The 23,227-nt window shown below is 33.8% G+C and overlaps 1 protein-coding gene across 1 annotated transcript in view; it reads left to right on the forward strand.

Moving 5' to 3' along the window:
- Positions 1-23,227, forward strand: part of LOC145668405 (dual 3',5'-cyclic-AMP and -GMP phosphodiesterase 11A-like) — a 713,632-nt gene that overhangs the window by 545,593 nt on the left and 144,812 nt on the right. The window contains exons 9-12 of the mRNA XM_081736207.1: positions 5,499-5,677; positions 14,017-14,084; positions 15,844-15,936; positions 18,659-18,709. Coding sequence (XP_081592333.1) covers positions 5,499-5,677; positions 14,017-14,084; positions 15,844-15,936; positions 18,659-18,709 — 391 coding nt within the window. The remainder of the gene's footprint in view (positions 1-5,498; positions 5,678-14,016; positions 14,085-15,843; positions 15,937-18,658; positions 18,710-23,227) is intronic.

Here is a 23,227-nt window from a genome sequence, read left to right on the forward strand (position 1 = left end):
AAAGAAATATCATTAATAACAAGGAGTAATAACAAGAGACCTAGATTAGATCCTTGAGGGACTCCCGATATAGTATTGAACTTGAAAATTACCGGTAATGTAAAACATTGTCTAAACTCTTTCAAGCCCTCTGTGAGAATAGTTCTTTTTAAATCTTGGAATTTAATATTTGTATCGTTATTTGTATTATCTATGTTATTACTATGTTGATGTGTATTAAGTTCAAAATAGACAAGAATAGCACTGGATTACAATAATTCAAAACCATGTTTTCATTAACTTTTATGTTTTAAATACAAAAACAATTCACTTTAAAAGATTGACATAATACCAACTATTTTTTATCTTACATTGTGATCTTACATTTCATATTTAAATCTAGGAGTACAGAATAAACTCCGGTTGTTTCTCATAACACACTGGGGACTAGGGCACATGAGAATTCTCGCCCCGGGCGCTTACAACCCACGCGACGACCCTGTTTGCACAATACCATAATCCAAAATATACATCGGCGTAACTAGGATATCTTGATCAGGGTATTCATAGGTCTTTACTTCTGAAAATTGCAAGAACCTTTTACAAGATATTGTTATCATAACGTTTGCATTACCTTCTGTGCTCGCTTTCCCTACCTTTATTGTCAACTACTCAAGTTGTGTAGTTGTCTCTTTCTCTCTCTTTCTCTCTTTCTGTCCTTTACTTCTGTGGTTCTTCACCTGTGATTCCTTCTAGATTAGTCTCGTTCATTTATTTTTATTTTCATTTATCCCTCTTTATTTTCAAAAACACAAGTTTTATGTGTAAAAACTCGACACTGTCATTTAATATAAATCAGTAAGTATTGATTATAACAGAAACCTGTTTTCGTGGGTCGTTCAATATAAAGCTGTAAAATATTTATTTTTTAAAGATACGTGTGTAAACTATATATACCTGCGTAGGTGGGTAGTTTCTCACCTCTCAACATAATCTCCATTGAGATTCACGTATTAGTCTCACCGTTGAAATAATTTGTCCAAACCTTTTGAAAAAAAAAAAAACATCAGGGTTCCGGTTATTTAGCACTCTTCTCCCATTCTGCTTCACTTCTTCATCTGTTTCGAAACGTTCACCTTGCAATGCAGACTTTAACGCCGGAAAAATGTGGAAATAACTCCGCGCTAAATTGAAGCTGTATGGAGAGTAAGACTTTTTTTAAGTAAAAAGATAACAAATGGTACGTAAACACATCATAGTCGGAGAAATATAACTGTGTTCCAGTAAGACTCAGAAATAAAAACCTGCAACTAGACAGACGTTGGTCAGCGGTACGGAAAGTTGGTCAGCGGTACGGAAAGAGAGGGACCTGAAGGGCAATAATAACATAAGTTAAATTTGTTGTGAAAATAAAATCATGTTTATCAAATACATCTCTAAGATTGGTAGTAAGTACAAATTTCTATTCGTTAAGCTACAATGCACTAAAATATCAAATCTTCATCTCTTATATAAATAAAGTCAACAGGAATATTAGTTCTTTAGTAGATTCTAAGTGCCCGTGGTCTAAAGCCCACACAATATAAAAAATGAGATAGGAAAATGTCAGAAGGCTCAACCTATGTTTCAAGCACAAGGTCCCCTGTAAGGGGCTTCGGGGCATCCAAAAGAATTAAAGTGCACGGTGTATAATTTGATTCATCATTGAAAGTATCATAGGAAATCAAACAAGTTTTGTAGGGAATATCCTATCGTATGAAGCCACTATTGATTAAATTATTTCATAGTCCGATAAAAGTCACAGTTAAATGGTGGAGTTTTCGTAAGGGTACTCCACACGAAAAACTTCAATTAAAGTTGTTTATTTCAAAGAACTATCAAATTGTATAACATAATTAAATGTTTTTAGTATCTCCGGGGCCACATGGTAAGACATCACGTGAAGTATCTCAGCACGCAATTCAATGCACCTGCTGACATTTTCCTATCTCACATAGTTTTTCATCCTTTTATTTCCAGATGTTAGATTTATAAAGCACTGGACATGAAACAGCATATATACATACATGTATATACATATATATAATGTTCTCTTTATATATATTTTCGATAAAAAAAATACATTAAGTTGAAACTAGAAATGAGTTTAAAAAGTGATTGTATAATTTAAAATAATCGATATTCAATGAAATCGTAAGATTTGACCAGCTGAAATGATTAATAATAGTGACGAAAATATTTGAACAGAATATGAAAGCGACTTAAATCAAATGGTATAAATTATCTTTATTTTCGAAAAAAAAATAAGAACAAGATGATGAGTAAATAATCTATTCAACGTTTTGTAGCAAATATTACACAACTTTTGTAATATTCATACATTGCATATGAGCCTTCGTAGCGTAGCGTTACCATCAACCGTTGGGAAATATGGTTACAGCTTACAAACACTTAAATTATGAAGATTCTAACTAGTAGGATAAACACCTCTGAAAAATAAAATTCTGGTACCCGCTCATAGTCTTCACTACAAATGAAGAATAATTGTGTTTTAAACCTTGAAATTTATAGTTGAGCCTGACAAAAATACTGATCAGTCAGCAGCTAAAATACAGGTCAGTTAGTAACCTTACTAACCAGAAACAGCTTAATGTTTGCAATTAATAATAATAATAATAATAATAATAATAATAATAATAATAATAATAATAATAATAAACATTCCTACCAATGACATATGGAAAAAGATAATAAACTTTTTTATTATTATTATAGTATAGATAATAAACTATATTTCGCCAAAATGTTAATTACTTGACACAAAAAATATGTATATTAATGTTGTTATTCAAGGAAAAACGTTTTATAGCGCAATTTGAGAGGCCGCTGTACTATCCACTATTAAAGTGATTCACCCATTTTATTACACCTAGGCCAAGGACACATTTCTTTTTAAAAAAATCGATAGGTGGATGAAGTAATTTCAGTATAAAATATGTTCAATGCAAATGCACTAAAATATTTTTGCGTAAATTGGGGTAAGCTCATCACATTTTTTCTAGTTAAAACTTATGAGGGTAACATGGCTCCTGGGGGAAAGCTGGCCCCCTGCACCTTCCCCTTCGTAGATTCTGCTTATGAGGACATACCAAATAGAACACGTCAACATTTACGAACAAATAAAATTGAAGTATTACCTCTGAGAATCATTTACTGCATTCATTACATTAGAAAGAACAAAGCAATTTGCATTCACTCTAAAACATTCATAAAACACTACGATATGAACACTATACATATGATATTAACATGTATTTATATATTGAAAATTATTTTGCTCTTTTAACTTTAAACAAACAGAATACATACTATCAACGCACTTATGTTACATATTTCAATATGCACTAGTGGAGTTTGGGGAATGTATGGGTTAGTTCAGTAGATGGTATTGCTGTGCTTCTGTTATTAAGAAATTCCATTGATGTATTTGAAGGAAAATATATTCTTCCACAACAACACCACTAGTGAAAATGTCTGTATCAGCGTACTTAACGCGTAAAATTCATAATACCAAGTATTATAATATCTTTCGCAACATTTTGGTTTCCTTGATGATAGATGTAGCCCCCACGTTCGTAAAAGACAATCTTCCCCGCTTATTCACTTATATGGACACTTTCGCAATTCCGAAAGCAGATCAAAATCGTCATCTAACAGTGCAATTCAGAAGCTGATGCCGAAGGTTTGGCACTAGATAGATTACTACGTGGGGCGCACATTAAAAGTATCATAATAAACTATAAACTTTGTTCTATTAAATGTTGGATAGTTTGCTTTTCTGTCTTATTGCTCAATATATTGCTCCACAAAAACAACACTGCTGCACATTCACTTAATGAGATGATACCATGAGTAAATAATGATTCTCAAAATGTATACGTTGAACTTATAAGTATTGAGAATTGGCCTTTAAAACTGCAGACGGACAAAGAGTCTACTTGTAGCTTAGTCGTTATCTTTTACTGATAGCATATAGTTCATCAGTCATCAAGAAGACTAATCAGGAATGTCTACGTCAGCTAAGTTGTTTAATTGCTCTGAAAGCTAAATTATTTTTCAGAGTCTTAGATAATATTCACAATTATTTCAATAGTTGGATCTGAATCATCTTTAGTATTAGTGGCTCTGGATCAATTGGTATTTTATGTTTGGAGATTTTCCCCCGTTAATCGCCAATAATACTTGTAACATAGAATGCTATTGCCTAAGCGTTTTATAGGTATAACAACTAATTAAACTGAGTATAGAGAACATTTTATTTAACAAAATCTTTCAACACATAATAGTATTCCTCAACATAAGATCCTTGGGCATCGACACAGCGAGCCTAGTGATTTTTCCAGAGTTTTTAGTCGTTTCAGAAGTCTTTTTCTGGAATCGCGTTAACCACCTTCGTAGCAGCCCTTTAGACGTCTTCATGGTTCTCACCCCGATAACCTTTCAACGCGCTTTTCATCCTCAGCAACAGGAAGAAGTCACATGGAGAGAATTAATGGCTGTATGGTGGCTTGTGAAGCGTGATTATGCATAACATTGTTTGAGGTTCCGGTGTTTGAACTGTTCTCAATGATCTTCATGGTTAAAGTGGCGTCCACAAGCAGCAGACTACAACTGGAAAGACTCACTAATATGTTATCTTCCTTGTTTTCCTCGTTGATATAAAATCTGTAGGGAACGGATACAGCTCTCTAAGTGAAAATCCGGCCAAAAATTTAGTTACCTAATAGAAAGGAAAGTAAACATTCTACGAGGCAATTGGTCTTTCTTGCCCTTGTCAACTTGGTTCATCACGGAAAAGTTATTGTGGAAATCATTAATATAAATCGTAGGTCAAATACACACGAAATTATAAATTTAAGCTATATTGATTTAATAAAATAATCATATATATGTTAATCCTCTATATCCAGCAGGCCAAAAGTTATTAGGGCTATTCAGGAAATTGATACTCTCGGATAAAACTGCGTAAGGCTGATGGTTATTCTATAATCGGGATTAACTCGGTCTCGCGCAGTTCGTACTCACTATGCTCAATGAAGATCGCTCTCAATAATCTTGATGACGCTATCACTAGCTCAGACTTCCAATAGCTCAAGCTCGAACTCACTATGTCAATGAGGTTCACTCTCCCTAAAGGTTCTGGCTCACTAAATATCATTGGAGCTGAGTATCGCTCGAACTCACGCTCTGTCTCGTATCCACTTAAGAGTGTTTATTGAGCTAAGACCGATTGAGCGCCAGAGCTGAGCTCGTGAGTTCTGACATCTTAAGGACAAAATGATAGAAACTTCTCACTTTCACTAGAAGTTAAACCCAGCTAGCTAATGATATGATTTCTCCACCGAATTGGTCAAAAAAGAATTTAAAACTGGATTTTCTGGAACGTTCTCTTTGTCCTTACACCTCTGAATTATTTCTGCCTATGATCTAATTTTCAATTTTCCTGTATTTTCTTGCAGCCCTCGACAACCACTAGAAAATCATGTATCGAGATACATGTTAGGTTTAGCGGAAAAAGTAGCAGATTCAGGAGAAGTGCTCAACATAGCAGACAGTGTGGAAGTGGAGAAAGGTTGTGGAGGAAATATTAGATCACTACTTGCCATGCCCATTCGGAATAGACATTATGAAATTATAGGTAAGTGCATACTTTATATATATATATAGTTCAAGTTCTTAATAAAGTTGAAGTAATTGGTGTAAGAACTAGACAGATAAACTTACATAAAATATATTTTGTATCTTATGAGATGTGTACCTCGTACTATCTTACATGCGAATAGTGATGAAATAGTTGCTAAGGCACTAATCTGTCAGCCCGGGCTCGATCTCTGCTGATCATTATTTCGTCATATCCTCGACTAAATGCAGTTCGTGAATTAATTTAGTCACTGTCAACTAAAGCCAATGGAAACTTATGGCCAAAATACGGTGCTGACCATATCATATATCAAGGTCTTGAAAGTCTGAAGCTCTGTCTTTGAACAGCCTATAAGGATGGAGAGACTTCCCTGCATGGTGAGGGTACCCATTTATGTTCAAATACAGTCAAAGTACTAGGTAATAAGAGGAATGTTTACTTCAAAGGCTAAATTTGTTAAGTAATTATCTAATGTTTATATCTTTACTTAAAAAAGCTGTATTTATAATGTCAGCTGCATTGTTTTTGTTATGGTACTGGAATGTTTTTATTCAGGTAAGAGATTACGAATACAATACAAGTAGCGGTCTATATATAATTAATGTTCTTGTAAACAGATATGCCAAATTTGTTGAAATTTGTAAATATAAATAGGATAGTTTGAAAACAACTTCTAGGTAAAAGCAGGATCTATAAATGACAAACACGGTTTAAAGAAGCAAAGAAATGTATTCACGTCAACGTAGAAAGGGAAATTCTGCAATAGTCAGTTAATATCATATTTAAGCGTAGAGAGCCTCATTGTGGCGATATAAGAGTAACTATTCCACAAATAGTGAAGGATATATCTATAACGATAGGATGTACTGGAAATATAATCCATAATCACTTGTATTTTTTCTGTGAAACGTATCGAAGAAATGAGTTCCTGGATGAATTCTTAGACATAATATAGTTTCAAGTCTGTGTATAAATTATTGGTAGTGTAAACGGGACGACGAGTTGACTTGTGGTGAGATATGGCTCCGTCATCACAAATCAGAGTAGACGACGCATAAGGGTCAGTCAGAAGATGAAGTTAAACTACATTTATTACAACAGTTCAGATATCAGAAAAAAAACTTTCAATATTGATAGAACGATAACAAGAATGTTGTGATGTAAATTATTTTTTTAAATATAAGAGTAAATGAAAATAGTAAATGAAAAGTTCATTGAAGTATAACGTTCTTTACTAGAACTTCTCATAATTGTTTCTTATTTCTAAAACAATCTAGTTCTGTTTACGTATTATTTACCTGTCATAGTTATATTCTTTTCCTTAACCCTTTTAAAATTTTGCATTTTAAAGGAAATTTTAAACTTGTCAGTCAACTAGCTAGTGCGTCATCACATACGGCATTATTTTTAAAGAAAGCAAACTTTCTAATGGCATCTAAGGGTGTGCTGATGTATGTGTATAGGAAAATCAGGAATAATTTGGAAAATCTCTCTTCAAAAAGTCCCGTTTTCGACGTTTTACGCTCTCTGGAGGTGGCCCGGGTGAGAGTAAAACACCCTAATGTACCTTGAAAGTACTATGGGTTATAGGCAACATGTGTGCCAAATTTCATTCCGATATCTTCAATACTTAGGAGGGGAAAATATTTCCCTCGGACACATTTCGTAAAGCAAAGTATTGGAGAATTACGACATTCTCGCTATACCCCTAGTCAATCACCATTCAAGTTGTAGGCTGAGGAGTCTGCGTGCTGGTTAAAAATTGACCACAAGATTCATCGTAAGAATTGTCATCTTTCTCACGCACATATGAACTTGTGTATTGACATCATACAACTTTCCTTCTCCTCCTCTTTCTTATCAACTTCCAAATCTTCGCCCTCTCTTTTCTCTGCAACCCTTTCACTGTCAGAACCATACACTTTAGTCAGTGTTAAATCCTTCTAGAGTTTTGCGATTTCGGATTCGAACACACCATAACCTTTTTTTTTCTTCCGAAAGTATTCTATCGGAGGCTCGAACCAAACAACACTCTTATTCCCTCCTACAGTACATACAACGTATTCCCGTCCAAAAATCTACAAATATAATATTTTGTCTTTTCTTCAGACACTAACTCACAAAAACCAAAACGAACTTGATATAAAACCTTACATTAATTAAAAGTGCTAATGTACATTATAGTGATCCTTCCTTCCCCAATCATTTCTATAGTGAATAACGTTAAATTGAATGTATTACCAACACTTTCAAATGCGATTTACTCAAAACTAACTTTGTTGAGTTGTGGCGGTATTGCAGCCGTAGTGCGAAATACGTTTTCCGGTAAGTTTAGAAGTTTACAAGACGTTATTGTTTCGTCTTTTTTCTTGATTAAGTGACTGAAAACATAAATTTCGTTGTAAGATCTAATACATCTTTGTTATCGAGCTTTGTTATGAATTGTACAAGTAAATGGTATTAGCTAGGAAGTGCGAGGTAACGAATCTCTTTGCCCCCATGCATTGTTAATTAAATAACCGTCAGTAAAACTTACGAGAAATGCATTCTTCATGCTCAAAATAGGTAATACTGTCAAAATTCTTCAAATGTTATTAATCAAAAATGAGATCGAAAATAGTTTAATTTCATTACCAATCTGTTTCTATTACTAAACCATGGTCACTCGATTTTACTTATATTGTTTACGTAATATAATTGTTTTGTACTAATTTAAGCTCGAAAAACTGAAAAAGCTTGTTAATTCACTTTAACTATCAGTTACTTGCAAAGTGGTTGCATAACATAGGAACATAATGATGTTTTATTGCACTATAAAAATTTACGTTCTTTCTTCTTTGAATCCTCAAAAACAGTACGTAATTCTACACGTTATTTGCTTCCTATGTCTCTCGCTAGAAGGAGTTGCATGTTTGTAAACAGAGCAACGCCCACTTAAACATATGGGATTTAGTTACGTGAATAATCTTATATTTCCTTTAACTTAGTGCACTAATTTTGTTAATATAAATAAAAGTAACTGTAATATAAATATAATAATAATTATTTTACGGTAGGAATAATTAATTAATTTACTAAAATTTGGAAAATTAAATCTAAATGTATTATATTAGCAAAAACTATTTACATGTATTGTATTTCTGCTCCTGCTAAACCACGTACTACCTTACGTCATTGTGACGTTGTCACGAAAGATAAAAGTTCAAATAAGACGAAATTAAATAATAAAAACTTGTAAATAACCAAATAAATCATGAGGTTATGAACAGTGGCGCAAATCTGTCTGCAAAGGGGCGGGCGGTTAAGAACGTTCCCATTTTTTTATAGCGATGTGCAAAATATTTATGAAGTTGAAAAGTAATGCTGTGGAAGATTAGGGGAACAAAGTTGTCTCCAATATTGGGACGCAGGCAGATTTGAGGGTTATTCAGGGGGAGACATCAATTTCATTCACTTTCCTTTTTGGCAATCGGACATAAATCATCACATTTTCCCCCAAAAAGCACATTTCAAATCGGATTATTGGAAGGGACAGTCTCCAATTTTATGCGTCTCCAATTTGATTGGAGATTGTGCATTAATCCAGCTTCTAAATATGAGCCAAAACTCTTAGGCATTTTCTCAAATCACCAATAACCTTGTACTTTTCAACGATTCTATCAACCCTCTCATCTATCTGTATCGTTTTTTTTTCTTTAGATCCCTTTGAGATTAAATTCGATTCGGATAAACATCACATTCGTGCTTTCTGCTTCCGGCTTGAGGCAAGAAATCATGTCTTGAACCTTCATATGAATCTACCGAGCAATGTCTTTAAATTATAATTCTATCCTACAGCGCGTCATTAGTCTTATGTCGCTGCTGCACTTCATATATATCCACAGGAATACTTTCGTTTTCCACCCACTGATGTAGAAAATAACCTTCCAAAGTTCTTGAAACTTCCCATTAGCAGTAGATTTAGCATAGATGAACAACAAGTCTCTATTCACATCTTGTGGCATCTAAAAACTAGAGCTGACACTTTTGAACTGTCAGTTGCATTTCATCATCACTATCATATACACAGACGAGGTCTAATTTCTGCACCTTCCTCCGTTGTAATTCACCCTCCTCCGTTGTAATTCACATGCATTAATCGAAACGCTTTTCCTAATGCTAATATGTCGCATGCCTCGAACCACGCATTGAACATCTGGGAAACTACACATGATAAATAGCATAGAATGAATATTGTGTTGTAATCCTCTCATCTACGTATCAGTTTGTAAGTAATCTTCTCATTCAATAGTTTTCGCTAGTTTTTACCGTCGATATAAAATGTTAATCTTAAATTTGATACAAACATAAGATGTTTAATAGCTTTTCCGCAATTGTCACAACTCACATTTTTTAAATGGCATTCAAAAGAAAGTGTAGAAGTTAGATTAAAACTTCTCTACAATATACTCGTAAAATGCTAACGCAACATTCTATGAAATATTTTGTTTAAATTTTATGCACTGAAATTACAAATATTCTATTTATGTATCATATACTGATCACTTTCTCCTGACAATTTATTGGTATGATAGAAACACTATTTACGAGTAATCCTCTCCTGGAAATCCAGACCATCCGAAATGTTCCACCTTAGTACTTTTTATGAGTAAGAAAATCTAATATTTATACATATATTTCGAAGAACTTAACTCTCTTCTAAATTAAAACTTCTTTCGCACAAGCGAGCAATCAGTGTTAGGTGTCAATCTGGCGTGAAAAGTTATCATTTATTCAAATGCTGATTTGAAGAGCAAACTTCTATTAACACAACAGCTAATAGAAGTTATTTCTATCTCTCTAGAGGGTTAATTGTTCTCCTTACCCGACCTTGCGAGCGAATATGTATGTTGTTAATCTCTTTCTTCATGGGCATACATACATAATAGAGTTAACAATAAGAATATATAACAGTTAGTTAGCAAGAAGTTTCAATACCTGTTATTCTTTCGATTACGACCTAGATTTACAAGAGAAATTTGGTGCTGCAGTTGCTCCACAGCAATGATCATATCACGATCTATGTCTCTGCGAGCATCCGTGTCATGATCACTCCAATTAGTAGCTACTTCTCTGAGCTAATGTGGGAAATCCTGATTAAAGTTTATTGGTCTTATTTTAATAATACAGGTGGCCAACCTCCGTTTTACAAGATATACCGTATTTTGGTATAGTTTTGAAACTTATTAAATACAGCTCCGTAAATTTTTACCGTTATAATGCAACATGTGTTATAATGATGTCAAATAGTCCTTCGGCTATAAATCTTTATCGATATGATTTCTTTATATTAACATCCCTATTCAGAACTCTCCAGTTAATTTGATGTCAATGTAACCTCAGAGTTTTATGTGATTTGTTTTTAATCTAATTCAAATTTGGTCTTGATCAAAGGTACTTTTAACTTGTCAGGGTCACTTTTAAAAATACATTTTCCCGTAAGTAATTTGTCGTGATATTGTCTTTACTTAAAACTATTTCACTGAAAAGAAACTTCTATCAACAACATAGTTAACTCGTTAAAAAGTACTAAAATAGGCACTGCGGTATAACATGGTAGCATATATATCTTTTACAATTATAAAATGGATTATTTTATTACATTGACCGCAGAATCATAAGCTACATGTAACTGGCAAATTGTCTACTGTTCTTTGTAGTAGCGATCAGATTAGGAAATTGAAAAATTATTTTTTAGAAGCCAGATTTCAACATATTGCATCTCCCAGTTAGAAGTAATCATTTTGCATCTGAAGCTGAGGAACTTATAGAGACTCGAGTTAAATATAGTTTCATTGCTTTACAAAGTAATTTATGATTCGGTGTTGTGTTCACTTTTTTTTTATCTCTTCTGAGAGAAATTCTCTTTCGATTAAAACTTCCTCTTTCTTTTTCATTAGTTTCGCAAGCCATCCAAAAGCTTGCGAGATACGTCACTGTCATTCCCAGGATGTTTCATGAGTACAAATAGTCGATAGGATAAAGCCTAATTGTTTCTCAAGTATATTAGAGATTCCTTCGATTTTTAAAGACAATAAAGTTGGTATTCTTTTGGGTATCGTGTTTCCTGCCTCTACTTTGAAATCAAATCTTTCAGTTTAACACCCCATGATTATGTCCTTTAGGCTAAGGGAGGCGGATGATTAACGCAAGTGGATGATGATACAAGAAATAGTGGAATGAGAATGTTGGAGGAAACGGGAGTATCTCAAGAAATCCTTCGGACAAAACTCTCCACCACAAACTTACTTGGCCGGGGATCTAATTAGAGACCCCAAACAAGAGAGATAAGCGTTCTACAACAGCCTCCCTGCCTCCACTTTCCAAAATTTGTCTCCAATGCTTTTAACAGACTAATGCTCTTATTATGACATCTGAAGCAGTTGCATTGAGTTACATAATAGAGAGATAAACTAAATTCATTCTTTAACTATAATTTTTACCAATTCTAGCGAGAAATGTGATTCTAAATTGTGTTCTACTACAACAACGTTTTCTTTCCCATTTCAATATGTTTGAAAGTGACATAAAAATAAATAAATAATCATATTTCAAAAAGACTTGCAAGCCAGCCTGATTCTCTGTTGTTATAAATATCTCTAGGGATACCCTAGTTGAATAGTTCTCATGTAGGTGTTTTGATTTATATACGATGATAATCGATAATAACTAATCATCTTTTGGTACACAAAACACCATGCCGTGCTATTTAAAAATTAGATTTGAAGATATCACTCTACAACTAAATGAACCATCAAATTTTGATCGACTTCTGTTTTGTTTACTTGAATTACACACTTTTTTCATAGTTGTTCAAAAATGGTACACAATTCTGAAATAGTTAAAATTTGGATTTGAAGATGCCACAATACAACTAAGCATAGTTCAAATTTCCTTTGATCCTTCTTTATTTATTTTTGGTTTCCAGTAAAATAATGGAATTTAGAACAACTGAAATAACTAAAATTAAATGGAAGTAACGTTTGGCTCATAAAGGTAGAAATGACAGTGATGGGAAAAAATCTTAGAAAATAATTGTTATGACCAAATGTAATTGATATCATCACATTTCTTACTGCATTCTGAGTTAAAATTGAAGCTTCGACTATAAATTTAGCTTACCAAAACCATGCCTTATTAATAAAAGTAGTTTGAGCTAGTCTAATCATCATGCCACTGACAGCAAGAGTCAATTAACCGTGAGAAGATAATGGGTGTCCCAGTTACGTTCACATTGCGTGTCGAATCCTTCCGAGTTCGTGCAAAATTAGCAGGTTTACGCCGACGATGTATGCAACCAACAATGCCTAGCTGTAGTGTGTGTTCCGAGGGATTAAGATGGTCACGCAACCCCGCAATTTCGGTATTAACAATAATGTATAATACTCTACGTGCAGGGCCGTATTTAGGGGGGTGCACGCCCCTCCGTTCTGAATGTATACTATCTAAAGTGAGAAACTGGCAGTGAAAATACTTTTCTGAAATTTCATGTCATGTTTCCGTTTCGGGCTTAAAAGAAAGCGGTTTTGCTAAACACAATAGTTGAAGTCAGTTCCTCATACACATCACAGATGCCTAAAGGCATTTAAAAAAATTAAATTTGAAATGAAATGAAATGAAATCTTTGAGTTTTACGTCCCACGATTATGCCGGTTAGGATAAAGGAGACGGTGATGATGAGTAATGAATGAAATGGTGGAATGAAGAAAGTGGGAGGAAATGGGAGAACCCCGAAAAAACCCACGCACGCGGTGTTTGTCCACCACAAAGTTCACTTGGCGGGGACTGGGATCGAACCCGGGACCCCAAGCACCTGAGGTGAACGCTCTACCACTGAGCCACCGCGGCCCAAAATTAAATTTGATTCTGTACTGATAGTACTGATAGTTATTGGTGCACCCCCCTCAAAAAATCGTGGATCCGGTCCTATCTACGTGTATACCTTTAACAATTGGAGTATCAGTAATCTCGGCTGATTTATGTGATATCAGTTGACTTAGGGCGAGTTAAGAAGTTTAAACTGTAAACTTGGTATTATTTCATTTGAAATGTTGCCAATGATGTTTTGTCTCTTTCACAGAAACTGATTCTTATGTTATGATTTTTGTGCAGCTACTTTGAAAGAAAAAAAAATCAAAAACAACGTTGTGGGCATGGGAGATTTGATAGCTTTAATCAATCTCTTATAGATCAATAAAATATTACACAAAGACGATATTATTAGAAAATGTAATATTTTTATGATTTATAAAATATTTTATTTACTACAAAAAAATTATCTCCTATTTTCGTTGCAGGTGTGGCGAACATTGTGAATAAACTAAATGGATTACCATTTGATGAAAATGACGAACAACTTTTCGAGGTAAGAAATATTTTTTATCAATCTTCACGTGTAAAATATAGAGTTTTTATTAGAAAAATATATGCAATTTCTATTGTTACATACAAAAAGTATCTTTATCCCCCAATTGAATCTCTTGGTGTCAGTCGAACTGTGAATAACAAATGTTTTCCTACCTTCGACACTCTAATTGAAATGTTATTTCTCTAAAGTTCTGCAGAGATAAATTGTGTCCAGACTAAGTGTCCGTAATTTTAATATGAAATAACCTTTACTACTATCCAAACTTGGAATCAAATATGATATCATGTATATCTACTCTCTTTGTTTGGTTGAAAACCCAATTTTGAAAATGTTCTAGGTACGGTTTTAAACAGAAAGCCATCTAAGAAAAACAGAATGGTCACTTTTAACGTATAAAGACATAGTAATTTACACAAATTAAGCAGATAAAGAAGACAACTATGAGTTCTTGCATTGAAATTTTAAGGTGTCGGATTCAAATTACGCGTCTGTCCGTTCTGGCAGATTATTTTAATGTTTTCCTTAAGTCTAACAAGGAAAATGCTCGCATCAAGTCGTTAACAAGCTCTGGCCTTTTCTTTTAAAATCCGTTCCCATCTTTCATAGATTTAGTAAGATGTCCTTTGAGCAGCTGGGTTCGGATCATTTTTAAAGCTTAATAAGTAAATAAGTGATTCCCGCAGATATGTAAGTGCCACCAAATAGATCTTCAGATTTTCCAACTTGTTCGAACATTGTATTGGCAAATTACGATAACGATGGGACAGTATCTTCAATGATGATTCTAGTTGCTTCTTTTCCCTCATAACATTTCTGTCAAGAGCTCGCTTTTTAAAGGGAGATCATATTTCTTAAACCACAGAAAAGTGTAAGATGAGGTACTATTCAAGGATTCCTTTCATTAACTAAAAGATTAAATATTTGCATTCCATAAATTTTTTATCGATAATATTATGTGACACGTTCAGTACACAAAGGAATCAAGTTCAGTTTTTTGGTAATTTTGGTCATATTTTATCTTTGGTTATTTTGAACATATTTTATCTTTGGTCATTTTGGACATATTTTATCTGAGGCATCTTTTACAGCTTAAAAGATTAATGTCCAAATGTAGTATGTAACTCTTCATAATGTGATCATCATTGTTGCTTTCATGTTATAACTCTTCATAATGTGATCATCATATCATACAAACTTTATGTATCTTTCTCATAGCTTTGACAATTTGATTCGATTCACGTATGCTCTGAATGCCCTGTATGTTTCCGTAATTGATTGTCTACCGAACTTTCTATTTTCGTGAATAGTGGACTATACTCGACTACCGATGATGGAGTAAACATGTTTTTCTTGAGCTAATTTTGTGATCCGGTTGGGGTCTTAGATTGAAAATTCTAATTTAAGAGCCAATTTTCTGTCCATGTATCACTCAAATATTAAACTTAGCTGCCAGAGTCCTTCACAAAGAATAACGCTTTAGTTAAATAAACTCATTTTTTGGTATTGATAAAAAAAGAAACGTAATGATATTTCTCTTCCGTTCATATTGTATATATTTAAGTTAAAATTAAATACATATAACATAGACGGAATATCAGAAATGAGTTTATTAAATTACATATAACTCCGTGATAATTACGTGAAATATATAAATAAAGCTATAAGTTTATGATACAATAAGTACAGTATTTATTAATGCATTAAATTAGTTTATAAAGCTAGTTAATTCGATTGTTCTTTATTTTATTTTTGAAAGGTTTTCACCATTTTCTGTGGCCTTGGTATTAATAATACTATGATGTATGGAGAAGTGGAAAGAGCAATGGCCAAGCAGAGGGTAGCAATAGAGGTAAGTTCAGATAATAACAGTATTATTCTTATTTCACGTAACATAATTATTACACAATATAATTAATACCTTATTGGCGTATGCCAAGCGTGCAAAAGATACAAAGGAGATCCCTTCTGGTTATATGGATTGCGTACTACTCTCGGAAATCCGGGATCAAATCCCAACGGAAGCTCACGTGGTTCGAAGCTCATGTTAAGCTATAGGTCGACGTCTTATGTAACCTCGGTGCTATAAGAGACGCTAAACTCTAATTCCACTCAAATCCAAATCAAAAGATACGAAAGTCGGTCAAAAAGTAATTCACAAAGTACCTTGAACTGTGTAATGATAAGCATTAAACAAATTAAATTTTGTAGGTAGAAGCAATGACCCTTCAACAATTTCACTCAACACATGACAATTGCTTTATTGCACTGCAGCCATCTGTGTTTCCATTCTACGAATGTGCATTCGTAAATGCTTGAGGTGGGCCATTACACCACCTCTTCATACACGCAATGAATTCTTTGTCATCTCGAAATATTTTCCCACGCAGGTGAGTCTTCATCAATTGCACAAATAAAACAGCTAAATTTCATCATACGTGATCTCTCCATGAAAGCATTTTGGACACTCCAAGATAAACTTTGTAGAATACCCTCACATAACTTCTTCCTGATTTACATCACCTTTCTTGCCAAGAACCGTGGTAGCCAACTAGCACAATTTTTTTGTATCCCTAATCGTTGTATTAGCGTTAACAGAGAGACTTTCACTTTCGCCATATTTGTGTGCTCTGCGATCTGTTTTGCGGTGATGCACATGTCTTTTGGGTGAGTTCATCAATGATTGGTGCGTTTTAATTGGTTATGACGATTGACGTTTACATGACAGTGGCTAATCCTGGATGCTGAAATCACCACATCGAAACTTCTAAAGCCATCGACACACATTACATTGATTTATTGTGTTGTCCCTATAGAGTGGCAACAGTCTATTGTTAATTCATGGATCTAAGTTATCCTCAGATTTGTAGACGAACTCGACCACTACTTATTAGCGAAGTAAGATATTATATTAATCATCCATTGCGGCTAACCTGCAATAATAGGAAACAAAAATTAGTTATAGATTAGGTGGTATAGAACCGATGCTTCTGCCTACAATATATCATTTTTCTACTGCTTACCATTGCCGAGCTACAGTGGATTGTACGTACGTTGTAACTTCAGTTATGTTCAAAAGATAAAAACACTTATTTATCTTTCAGACTTTTCCGCTGATGTGTACGTACTGTAAGGGTATACAGAATAAAAGATATAAATATGGATATAAGTATATTGTTTCTTAACCTTTTTGAGCTCGTTTTCGAAACTATGTGATAGAACATGCTGTCTACGGATACACTTTTATTTATCAAAAATACAATCTAATAGACACACTTCTTTAAAGTGCACATGTCAGCTTGCTAAAGATTAGATGTATTCCAAAACGTAATTAATTATAATTACACTAATTGAAACAAAGGAAGATTTTCAGATACAAGAACATTTTTTGAACTAGGTTATGTGCGTATATATTCGAACTGTGAGCGTATTTTATAATACACGCACACTTGTAGTACAATGAAAGAGGTCCAAGAAAACATATTGAAAATTTAATTCCTATCGGATTTTAATTAACGTTATGCCTATTTTCTTTTTTAAAAAAGCACTTATTTATCATTGATACCTGATTAAACATAAAAATTATATTAGTAATATTATTAGACTGATACATATTGCTTTTCAATGTACAGTTAAAGTGAAGAAACTGGTTAGTTTATGTAAAAACGTATGTTAATAATAATAATAATAATAATAATAATAATAATAATAATAATAATAATAATAATAATAATAATAATAATAATAATAATAATATAGTTGAATTTATTGATAATACTGATCACAGCCTAAGCCGTAATTGGTCACAAATATACAAATAATATACAATGGAGGATTACATCAAATAGAAAATAAAACAAAATAAACAAATTAAAAAGAAATGGTACATCCAAATATTTTGATCAGATACAAAATTATATGCTATACACGAACTTAATATAAACTTAGATTACAATGTGGAATTTCAACATTACCTTCTTTCAAGTATCTATTAAATTGAGAACTGTGATGTAGTGTATAACAAAGTAAAATAGAATGAACACTAATAAAATTAAACAAAATTTCAAAAGAATATATATAACCAAGAACATGATTAGATAAAAAAAAATAATAAACGGACATCAAACGAAAGACAATAGGAATTTCATAGACAATATATTGACGGAACAACGGCGAATTTATATATTTACTTGATAATACATTCTAAATATTGTTTTTTTAAGTAGAGCAAAATTTACATTGATTAGATCAATTTTCAGAGATTTTTTTTGTTTATATTCTCTACAATAATAAATAGTGGAGTACCAATTAATTTGTTATTACATAAAATAGATCGATAGTTCCTGGAGTTATGCGAAGGAACTCTAATGTTTAATTCGGTTCACCCTAGCATGTATCATATCGTGAAGAAGCGTGATTTGCCTCCTAATATCAAGAGAGAGCAAATCAAGCCTAGCGAGAATCTTCCCAATACATAATAATAATAATAATAATAATAATAATAATAATAATAATAATAATAATAATAATAATAATAATAATAATAATAATAATAATAATATTTTTTCTTTCAGGTTTTGTCATATCACGCTACAGCTTCTGGTAAAGAAGTAGAAATGATTATGGTAAGTAGTAGTTTTTGCGACTTTATTTAGTTTCTATGTGTTACCTTCGAGTACATAGAATTATAAGAAAATTTTACACACTATTATACTTTTTAGTAATGTAGATAGTAGTGAAATTTCCATGAGATTGCTATTACAGATAATGATGCAATGATGACTTGGTACAGAAATTTCTTTCATATTAGATGCTTATATTTATCATCAATCATCCTCATTCGTTTGGTTTCATTCCAAGTGACGAAACAGATAGTAATGTCAGACGGGTGCTTTCTATCTGTGATGCAATAGTTATGTGTATAAAAATGTATGCATGTGTGTTCCAGCATAACTGTAAAATGTTAACCAAACTTGATACTTCTCGCATTCAGGAAAAGAGTACTGTTGGTTCAAGATCCCCCAAGCACACCTAAGAGGAGTGGGGTGGTGGTATATGAAATAATCAAAAATGACCAGCATTAGTATGGAATTCATAATTTTCGGGAACACTGTGATGAATCGAGACACTCCGGATGTTTAAGTCCAACTCCAGCTCTCATTAGCAACTAGGGGTAAAATGATGACATGTAAAAATAAACGAAAACGACCTCCATTAGTATCGAATCAACAGTTTTCAGATAATTGGTACCAGTTCCAATGGCATTTAACTTCGAGTTCAGCCTTCAGTGGGGATAAGATCCCATAGCGTTTAAATCCAACCTAGGGGAAGTGCGGCGGTGACATGACAGTAATCAAAAGTTAGTGATATTGATGTCGAATCCATAGTTTTCGGGATCGCTGAAGTGAATCTTGACATTCACGATGCCGCTTAGGTCCAAGTTCAGCCTCAATCAGCACGCCTGGTGGGGTGATATGTAAAGTAATCGAAGAAAACTGATATTAGTGTCGAATCAATCGTTTTTGGGATCGCGAAGATAATTGGTGATAGTACCGATAGTGTTTAATTTCGAGTTCTTCTTTGAGTATAGCACCCGCATGTGTATGGGAAGGGGAAACATGTAAAAATGATAAAAATAATAATCGATATTACTGTCTGATCCTTGGTTTTGGGGGTCGCTGAGATGAATAGTGATACTCACAATGCCGTGTAAGTTTACATTCATCCTCTATTAGCAGACTATGGATGAGAAGGGAGTTATGTGATCAATATTCGAAAACGACTGATATTAATGTCAAATCCATAGTTCTTCTCATCGCTGAGATGAATAGTCACATTCCAAATAAGTTTAAGTCCAAATTCAGTCCTACTAGTGTGAGGGGTGAAAAGGGATGAAAAATAAAATGTCTAAGATGACCAAGATTACTGTCGAACCCATCTGGGTCCCTCATCGATTGCTGTGTTTTCGGGTTCCCTTAGTTGTTAGGTGTCAATCCTGATTATATTTAAACCCAAGTTTAGGCATGAAAGGGCATGTCAGCTGACACGGGAAATCACAGAGGCAACGCCGAAGGGGTTGGCTGTTGTTATCTATTCTACTCGATACTTTACTTTGATAGAAGTAACGCCGAAACCATTACTTATCATTATTTATTCTACTCAGTTCCTTATTTCGTGACAGGACCAACACCAAAAACGTTGTTCCTTGTCATTTGTTATACCCAGTCCCTTATTTTTAGACGTTACTCATGTATATGTAAAGATCTGTGGTGTGTGTTCGCAAAAATATTCAAAAACAACATATATTAATGCTGAATAATAGTTGGGGTCACTGATATGAATACTGACACTCCCGACACCGGAAAGTCAAAGTTCAGCCGCAATATGGGAAAGACACCTCTAGCACTCCCTAAATGGGGTTGGAAGGGGTTGACATGTAAAAATGGTAGAAAACGGTAAATAGTTTTCGGAATCGTTAAGATGAATACTGACACTTCCGAGGCTGTTTAAGCCAATGTTCAGTTAGTGAAAAAGATGTCAAAAAATAAAATATCAAAAATGATCGAGAATAGTATCGAATCCATAATTTTCGGAGGCCGGAAAATGACTGACCCGTTTGAAGTAACTCTTGGAACATAATGTCTTCATAAATGTGGAGTTTTATGTTACTTCGGTTAAAGTTTGCATTCTATACTGGTAGGATGGTTCAAAACTTGTGCTGAATGTGGAGTATCTTATGGATTATTACTATTATACTTTCATTGAAATGCATATTCTAAGGGAGAAGGGGATTCAAATATTTCCCTTCAGTTATTCTCCTTGTGGGAGAAATGGGTATTTCAACTAGTATTTACAAATAAAATAAAATTTGTAATATAGTACTGCTAAATTCTATGAGGGCAAATCAAAAAGTTACACTTCCAAGTTATGGACCTTTATGAAGTCACGTACACATTGCCAACATGGCTATGACAATATACACTGTACTTCACTTTCCCGCATAATCACCAAGAGACTGTAAACATTTCTTGTAACGGTCAACCGATTTTTCGAATAAAGTGGTGAATCCACATTTCATCCCCTGTGATGATTCCTCGCAGAAACTCGTTGCCCTCCGCAGAATACCGTTCAAAAAATGCCAGTGGCGATTGGAAACGTTGACCTTGTGAACATTGGTGAGCAGACGTGGGACCCATCTTTGAAACAGTTTACGAAAGTCAAGGTGCTCGTGAACAATGAAGAACACACTGCCATACGAAATGTTTAGCAGGCTGGCAATTTCCTGCAGTGCTACGCGCCGATTGTCTCTAATGATCCCATCCCATACGGTCAACATTTGCAACGGTACTGGACGATACGAGCCTGCCTTCACGATATTCGTCCGTGAGATTCGTGTGTCCGGTGTCAAATTGCTTACACCACTTTACAATACCTGGGGAAGATGCTGCACGCGCACCATACACAACAGAGATTTCACGATGAATGTCCGTGCAATTAAGCACTTTAGCCCATAGAAATATGATCGTTGCATGCACCTCCAATTTGAAGTGAGCATCCACTTGACGCGCTATTGAACCTAGCCCGCTCTGCATACACAACAAGACGGGAGACAACACAAACCTTCTTCTCGGACGAGTCAGCAGTTACTGTAGCTTGCCCCACATTGGCCACAGTCACGACACACAACGTGCTCTCGCGGCGAGCTAATGCAACTTTCTTTATGATTCGCCATCGTGCATCAATATTCTTTCATTTTGCAAATTTTTTAAATGTTAATTTTCAGGAAGCAGATCCCTAAAAATGAGATCCTATTTTATTAGCAACAATGGTACAATACTCGTATGCTTTCTATAAGTGTGTGGTAGAATAGTAAGCGGAATTAATCTTAAAACAGATCTAAATTTGGATTTCCAGTAGGACCACAGAATTTTTATGTCTACTTGAAATCACGAGGTATATCAGATGTATAATGCAAGGTTTTTTCATCGAAACAACAATAACTCATTTGCAACTATGTAACCATTCCAGCTTTACTATATTACAGCGATACGTAAGAAGAGAAATACGGTTTATATTAATACAATGATTTAACGACCATTAACGATAACGATAACCGTTATTTTAACATCGACCTAATTTCTTCTACTATGCGTTACAGCATGGTTTTTCAACTTAGGTCACGAGAGGGTTTCATGGGGATTGCGAAGATAAGTGGAAGAGATAAATATAATTACAATCTAACACCGGAAAATATTTTGAATTTTGTTCTGATATGCATATTTTTATTTTTTATACGTGCTGTTAAGAACAACAAAAAATAGCTCTGTTAAACATTTTCAACAGGTGCAGAGTTGTTTAAAAATCAATTTAAATTAAAGAGGTACGATATGAAACTAAGGAGAACAGCATATTGAAATACCACAAAAATACAAATGCAACCAAAGTGCGTATTGAAATACAACTAACAAAGCTAATGAGATCCCTGAGCATGTGTGATTTCACTAATGCTGCAATGTTCGGTTCAATCTTCGTAACGCATATTAGAAAGTCATATAAAATACTCAATAACTTTTTTAACAACTGTCCAAGTTTTTTTTAGCCAAAATTAGAAATCACTTTATTTTTATCATATGACCCAACATTAAGGGAGTTATGAAGTATTAAAATTTTCAAACGGCCTCCATTTTGAAACAGTATGATAGGTAGGATTCGATATTTTGTAATATGAATGAACTGACCAAATTTGGTTTTAATCCATTCGCTTTTAGGGAAGTTACTATATTCATTATATACAAGAAATGAATTCTACTATTATAGAAATAGATGGATATTGTGAGATCTCCGCAATAGGTATATTAAAAATCCCACATAAGCTTATTACAAACCAGAAGTTATAAGGGGTCGCTGGCAAGAGGATGTGACAAAATGGGGGTCGTGATAGGAATTAGGTTGAGAAGCACTGCTACTTTAATATAACAATGAGGAAATAACAGAATGGTTTTCTCAGAGATTCGTAAACGTTTGTTGAGAAAAGAAGTTTTTAATAACAAAAATCCAGAAATAAGGACGATGTGGGGGTAACTATTTAATTTATTATATACTCAAAGTAATTAATCAATAATCAAAGTAAATTTAAGTAATAT

Source organism: Thermobia domestica, chromosome 13 (assembly GCF_964235325.1).
Source record: "Thermobia domestica chromosome 13, izTheDome1.hap1.1, whole genome shotgun sequence".
Classification (NCBI taxonomy): domain Eukaryota; kingdom Metazoa; phylum Arthropoda; class Insecta; order Zygentoma; family Lepismatidae; genus Thermobia; species Thermobia domestica.